The sequence below is a fragment of the Ceratina calcarata genome, unplaced genomic scaffold, assembly GCF_001652005.2.
Source record: "Ceratina calcarata isolate Rehan_Ccalc_2016 unplaced genomic scaffold, ASM165200v1 scaffold745, whole genome shotgun sequence".
In the NCBI taxonomy this organism is placed as follows: Eukaryota; Metazoa; Arthropoda; class Insecta; order Hymenoptera; family Apidae; genus Ceratina; species Ceratina calcarata.
In genome coordinates, this window is record NW_017178735.1 from 13,853 (window position 1) to 21,405 (window position 7,553).

A 7,553-nucleotide genomic window follows, 5' to 3' on the forward strand; every position below is an offset into this window, starting at 1 on the left:
GCATATGTATTGCTTAAATGATTTTTAAATAGAATTCCTTGAATTGCTGATAGAAATATTTAATTTTCCAGGAAATTTCTCATTCCACTGATAAGAGAGATAAATATAGCAGCCCGGCATACTTTCAGTATGCATGATAAATTGTACGAGAGGCTGGATATACTACACCGAAAATAACCAGGTCACTGACACCAACCTTGTTCCTACACCTCCGCGTACTTTCACGTGAAACGGAGTCTGGCTACCGGACCGGCGAACATATCGCCGGACCACTTTCATCCGACCTATATACCCCAGCCATAAACGCTTTCTATTAGCTGCTCCCAAAAGTCTCTTCCGTTACCGCGTTCAACGCCTCGTTTCAAGACAACTGCAGACTTTTAATGCAATCAGAAATTTAAATATAGCAATTTTATTTAAATAATGGGAAAATGGCATCGAAGCAATGATGACTATCTTCATGATAACCTAAGATTTAAATCCTGCATCTTTTCCAAATTTTTTTTACCAAAAACCCAGCCAGTTTATTAGCAATTCCAGTCACTCACCTTACGATTCCTAAGTATCAGTCTTCTAAGAATTAGCCCCACGCCAACAGCAATAGGGAACACCAGCAACGTTGCTAGAATATAACTGACAACAGCTACGGTCTCCTGTGACGCGATAGCGTCGCCATCGTGTCGCTTGGAAATCACTTCACTGATGTTCACCGACTCCCTCGGACTGACCGAGATCAGCCCAGCTTCAAAGAACGTCCTGTTCAACTCGGCTGAATACACCGATGAATTATACTCCGGAAGTACCGCGTGATGATACGCGGGCCTGTGCCGGGTCCGATTGCCCGGAGATCCTCTACCAGGACCCGTCGGCGGAACCTGCGTACTGGTGTCATTCCGATTGTCCTCCTGTCGTCTCGTTTCGGGAATACGAGTGGAATTCGACGAGTCGTGATTCCTCGGGACGGATTCGTTAACCGTGTTATTAACTCTCTCGGTGGTTTTTGTATTCGCGATCACCGGAAGCTCTGTTCGCCGTTCCGTGCCGCGGGAAATCGAGTTCACCGGGCCGGTGCCATTGAAAATGTTCGAAGTATTGTACAGATGCATTATAGGCAGAACGTCGTCTTTCTCCGGTAGCTCCTGTGACTTGTCAGACAGATTTCGACCCCTGACCTCCGGCGACCTTTCGCCCTTCTTCCTAGACTCCATCGAAGAATCAGTAGAGGCTTCAGGTCTCGTTTCCGGTAAATCAGTGGCACTCTTCTCTTGAGGGGTCGTGGACATTTCTATCTGCACTGGCGTCGTGTCCGTCGTTCTAGAATCTTCATCGGAAGTAGCCGCAGTCGTGGTGGTGGTGGTGGTCGTCGTCGTCGCGTCTTTAGCTCTGTACATCTTCTGGATCTCCGATGGGTCCATATTGGACAAATCCACACGCTTTTCAGCACCGTTTTTCACTGTTTCCGTCACGTTTCCGGAGTCACTGGTGAAAGTCTGATTTGCTACCGACTGGACTGGTTCCGCGATCTTGGGCGTGACCGGAAAAACTGGCGCCGGGATCGTGGTCATTTCTTTGGACGTAGCGGCGGTGGTGGTTTGTTTCGGCGCGATCGGCTCGGTGACGGTCACTGCCACGGTCGGCTCACCGCTTCCGGCACTGTCCGCGGCACTCTCTTTGGTATCATTGTACACACTCTCACTGATGGCTTCCGTTACACTAGTAACATCGTCTGTGACATCCTCTTCAGTGACGTTCATCGTGGAGTTCTCTTCGTAAGAAGGAACCGTGGAGACGGTAGAATTCATGTCGACACTGAAACTCCTGTCCTCATCGTCGGTCGTGTTTTTATCACCGAATGACCTCATAGCACTGTCTATGCTTTTACCCTTCACCCTCCTAGCTACATTTGTCAACCTTCTTCTCTTGACCTGTGAAGCTTCCTCCTCGGTGCTGGCTCTCTGGTTCAAAACGGCACTGGCCGACTTCCGGAGGATCCTCCTGTCCCCGAATCCTTCCAGATCCGAGGTCCTGGTGTGGTTCCAACGCACGGTGCCCCTGTGACTGAGTTCCTGTGCCCTGGCCGGCCTCGGCCCGTCCTTGTTTACCGCGGTCAGCTGCTGAGAGGTCCTACCGGCCCCAGCACGTTGCTGCGACTGGCCACCAGCGACTGTAACCACTTTCCTCGCCCGTTCCCCCACCTGGCGCGCACCTGGAGATCCGCCGTCTGCGTCTCGCTCGACGGTCGTGCCGGCACTGAAACCAGCCGTCGCTCCTCGGCTCACCTCTGTGCCACTACCGGCAGCAGGAATCTCGGTAGGCGACGGCCGCCGCGGATCCGACGGACCGCTGGTTATCTCGCTCGCGCTGCTTAATCCTCCTTGTCCCACTCGGCTTAACCCAGGTCCGGTGTAGTTGCGCAACAGCCGCGTCACGTTCGTTATCGTGTAAGCGTACACGTGCTGCTGTTGTTGTTCCCGGTGTCGATGCGGGTCCTCGTTACCAAAGGTCTTATCTGAATATCGTTGCGGCGCTGGCTTCGGTGCCACGCGGACTCCTTCTTCGAGGGTATCCGCTGGTTTAACGGGACGCGGATCACCGTCGAACCTGTCTAACGTACCTTCGGTCACGATTATACGTAACGTCGACGTTTCCGGCGGTGTCCAAATTATTCGGAACGGCTCCGTGCTGGCTCGGCTCTTCTCTCTCGAGGTCGACGTCTCGATGTTGTTGCTCTCGCGGGAACTGCCGGGTTTGCTCATGTCGTACATGTCGATTCGACGTATCTTCTCTGTCTGCTCATCGGACGTTTCTTTATCTGTCAATTCTGGGTTTGAATCGACAGTCGGTTTTAGGTCGTCGCTCCTTTTCTGGTTTGTTGAGGCTTTCGTCTGGTTTAGGACTTTTGATTCGTCGAAATTCTCACTTTCTGTTTGATTGATTGGCTGAGGTATCTGGGTCGAATTCCCAGTTTCCACGTGGGCTACTCTGTGCAGCTGCTTCTCAGCGTGAGCGGACGAGTTATCGTGAATTCCTGTACGATTTCCTGCTTCGTTCGTAATAACGTTCGACGTTTCCGTCGATTTCTTCCTGTAATGCAGCCCGTTCTCCGGGCTCCTGAATACATTCTTCATCGTCGACACTTTGTTCTTCTCGACCGTCTGCCGTTCCACTGCTATGTTCATCTCTTCATTGATTATCTCTTCAGACTGCAACGCCGGCGTCGTGGAAGTGAATCTCTTCATTGAATACCTTCGACGTGAACTCGCGGTCGTCTGCATCGAGCTCGCCTCCACAGAATTGTTCCCCGTGCCGTTTTGAGACTCGGGTTGGATCTTCTGACCGAAGTACAAGAATTGTGACATGTCCTCTACGGGAATGTTGCTTTCCACGGGTCTGAAGTAGTTGTACAAGGACTCTGGCATGGGTACAATTTTCTTCTTTCGTGTCTCCGAGTCTGAAGACTTCTGAGTATTTAAGAAAGTAGAAATAGTAGAATTGATTTTTAAGTTTGATGTTAATTTGCTTTCGTTCGTCGTGTTTCCAGGTTTTTCAATAGTTTGTTGACTGTTGGACTCGGATATTTCTTTCGCAGGTTCTTTTTTACCATCTTCGTCGTCTTTGATGTTGGCTGCTGTTACGTAGTGTCTGGTCTCTTGAGCCTCGAGCACGTCCGATTCCTTGGACGCCTCGATCGGTCTCGGCGCGCGAGTTCGAGATTCGACGGGCCGTTGACTTAAGATCTGCCGTCTCCTAGCGGTGAGGATGCTGCGGAGTGCCTGTTCGCGCTTGGCCTTCGACGACGCCGGAAGGGACACGCGATCCTGACGATGGTCACCGATCGTCGACTCTGAAAGCAAACATCCGTGTTAGATTCAAGGAATCCTGATTGAAGCAAACATTCTTATTAAATAGATTTCTGTCATAAATGATACAAAAAATAGTTAAGATTTATAATTCTTCTAATTTGTTGAGATTGAACGACGTTGGAACTCTCGTTAAATGAAACGTCAGATAAAATGTGGTATGAAGCGTGTTATACGAAGTGATTTCTAACTGGAAACCAGGCCCAACTTGTCTACGGCGTGTTTGGGGACTAATTATCGTCCGGACCGATTTGCACCGCATTCCATTCAAATTACACGCCGAGCTGGGACAAGGAGAACGTGAATGAGAACGAATCCATGGAGAAACGAACGGGACGCTGCTAAGGATCGCGGATGGTCGACTGGTCTCGTTCTCTTTTTTCTCTACCATTTCTTTTTTCTTCAATCTCTCTTTCTCTTTCTCTCTCTCTCTCTTTCTCTTTCTTTCTCTTCCCGGAGGGATCCACGGACCCTGTACCGTTATTTCACGGTTCCGTACGCGGAGACGTTTGTTTCTGGACTCGGTAACCGTTCGAATTCCTGATTAAAATCGCACGTCAGATCCGAACTTCGGCGAACCATTAGAAATATCGGCCATGATTCATTAGCTGATTAGCTACTTCTAGATAGCAGAACATGTCATCATTAGCTACTTCAGTGGCTATCACTTTCTGAATTTTTTATGTCTATGAAACTAGGAAGCACTGAGAATGTTTGATGTCCTGAGCTACTTATGAAGAGGACAACTCTTATAATTAAGGGATTGTGCGACTTTAATGAAGGGACCCGCGAAAATAAACCCGCCGTGGCGAACACCATCTTTTATTTTCAGCAAGGAAAACCGGTACCGTGTAATTACTAGGAGATACCGCTACAGTGTTATCACACCCCTCCACCTCCTGTTTCCTCTTGGTCGTATCGCGGTTGGAGATAGAGATCTCTCCTCTCGTCCGTCTTTATAAAGCGGTTTGACCCGGGACCTTGACACTTGACATCGGCCACATCCTTTCTTCATTGAGCTACACCGTTAGACTTCGTGACTGTTCTAAAGGGTGGCCCGACTTTCTCTACTCTCAATATAGACGGTGGTTCAAATACTCAAAACCTTGAATTATTTTATATTATTTTAAATAAGGAATCATGGATTCTTGTATCTGTCGATTGCTCGGATGTATTTATAGAGCCTGAGATCTAGCAGCAAAAACACTTCACGTGATTCTACGTTAATGGAAGAGTAAACATTATACTTAAAGCTATCTCAGAATCAATACTTAATCCTGCAAATGACTAATGACCATTCGCAATCAATACTGTCCATCCCTATTTTTAATTGCAAATTAAAACACTTAAGTTATAAATAAAAAACGAGTCAGCTAGTAAATAAATGATATAAATTCTTACATAAGGAGACGTATACTTATGTTAAATTTACCGCAATTTCCTTCTGTCTACGTCGGGTCTAAACTCGCTAGGCATCCAAGAGTATAGAGTAGAAGGGGTCATTTTCGAGGTGAAGCAAAACGAGAGTCGCCCATTAACCGCACGATAGGGTGAAAGATGTCGATGTAGCATCGCGTGAGAAACCCAGGAACAAAGACTCCCCAGACTTTGCACACGTGTGCACATACAAACATTAAAACAAATAATATTATAAAATAAATAAATAATACTGAGAAGGTCTTAATTGTATTTCATGTCATGGCGACGTTCAACACGAATTAATAATCCCTCTATAATTAAGGGTGGCTGGTAATCCTTGTTCTTCCGACAAGCTTACGATCGCTGGTAGATGGTTAGAAATTTTAAGCATGTTCCACGGCGCGAGAATCGCCCATTGGGCGTTGGAGTCTTCATAGCCAGCGTGTTCGCGGCACGTGAAAAGCAGGTTTAAGCGCGACGCGCGGTCCGTAAATCATCGGCGACGGGAAAAGGGACGCCTCTGTTCGCGGTTAACAAAGTTGTCTTCGCTGTTTCCACGACGGGACACAAACTGCGCATAAGTTTCCCTTGTTTTCCCACCCGCGCCGCGTCACGTCGCGCGTATAAAGTTCGCTTGGCTACTAATGGGTTAAACGGTTGGGTTAGCAACGACTGGTACGATTGTGTCTGGTTCCGATCCGGTCACTCCGTCATCCGGCCTTCGTACACCTTATTTCCACCGTCGGGAGTAACGCACCGATTACCGTAACTCACCAGTAATTGTTGGTACGTGTTTCGTCGATTCAGTCGTATTTCTCGCCCTTATTTGGATCGCCGCGCGGGAATTATTGTAATAGTCGCAAGTGGAGACACAGTGGCGCCGTTTAACTTAATTCCCTCGATTAATAAACCCTCGCGTTTCTCTTATTCGCCGAAGTAATAGCGCGGCGTTGCTTAAACGCAGGGAGAAGAAGCTAATTCGAAGCTCGTGTAAGTCGGAATTCATTTCTCTTTAGTGGAAGCAGACATTTTTTTTTTTCTTTTTCTTTTTACGTAGAACGATTCGAGACCTCTGGTCGCGTCGCGTCGGTTCGGGGCTTGAATTTACGAGCGGGGACCGCGACGCCGCGTCGGGCAAAGTTATCGCGCGGCGAGTAATGAACACTTGTTCGTTTTAAGTAGCCGTCCGGCAATTTGTACGTCAACTCGAGCTGCACGCCGACAAGACCGAGTTTCTATCCGGCGCGAATCTCTCGCGCTCGATCCTCCTTTTGCGTCGCGCACCTCCGCTCGCCTACGGCCGAACGGCGACGGCGTGACCGAAATTCCACGCGCGCAAGCTACGTATACACCTTTCCAGATCTCGGCTGATCTCATCCTTACACGCCATCAATATCCCGATTCTTTCTTTAGCTATCTTCATCTGGACGGACGCAAGGACTCGCGCTTCTTCTGCTCATACGCTTTATTTCCAAACGGAATCCACACAGGGACATTGTCTCAGTTTGTTGATCTCGTACAGAACTGCTTTTGTACGCCACTGACTCATTTCTCATCCTTTTCATGAGTAATCTCTTAGAAACTTCATACGGGGGTTCAATTCTTTTCTAAACCAACCATGAAGGGTTAAACTGTACAAAAAACATCAGAAGATAGGCCGAAACCAAGCCTTATCAATCATCGTCAACCTTTTCCAAATGTCCACAAAAGGCAAAAAGACAGGATTGAGAAAAAGAGGCAAGGATTTAACCTAATCTGACCAAAACCAGGTCTTATCAGCTGTCGTCGTCCTTTTCGAAATGTCCACAAGAGGCAAGGACCTAACCCAGCCTATATTCCAAGGACTGATCTCCGTCAGGGATTATTACCACCGTTGAGGAGACCTCTCTGTGGGTCTTGGCCTCGTTATACATAAAATAACCTAACCTGACTTGACCGAAACAAGGTCTCGTCAACCGTCCTTTTGCCAGTTTCGACGAGAGCCGAGGAGATACGAGGATCGTCGTGATCGATGAAGAAACAGTAATCGCTACATCGTCCGGGGGACACGGCTGTTTCCCGCGGCGGAACAATGGGGCTGTTCCTGAGCGGCGGCGAGGGAATCAGGGAAACAAGGACAGAAGCAACAGCACTGACCTTTCTTCTACACGTGTTCACATAAAACATTACGATCTTTTATGCGGTCACGTTCGCGGCGATAACCCACGACTTCTCGTGCCCGCGACGCCACCGCGAGGGACCTCCCCCCCCTCTTCTCGGACGTTAGGTTATTAT

At 48.4% G+C, this 7,553-nt stretch overlaps 1 protein-coding gene across 1 annotated transcript in view; it reads right to left on the reverse strand.

Moving 5' to 3' along the window:
- LOC108630416 (uncharacterized) overlaps window positions 1-3,844 on the reverse strand; it is a gene marked incomplete at its 5' end in the record, with an annotated part of 16,050 nt that extends 12,206 nt beyond the window's left edge. The window contains 1 exon segment of the mRNA XM_026818055.1: window positions 549-3,844. Coding sequence (XP_026673856.1) covers window positions 549-3,844 — 3,296 coding nt within the window.
- Between the last annotated feature and the right edge of the window lie 3,709 nt (window positions 3,845-7,553).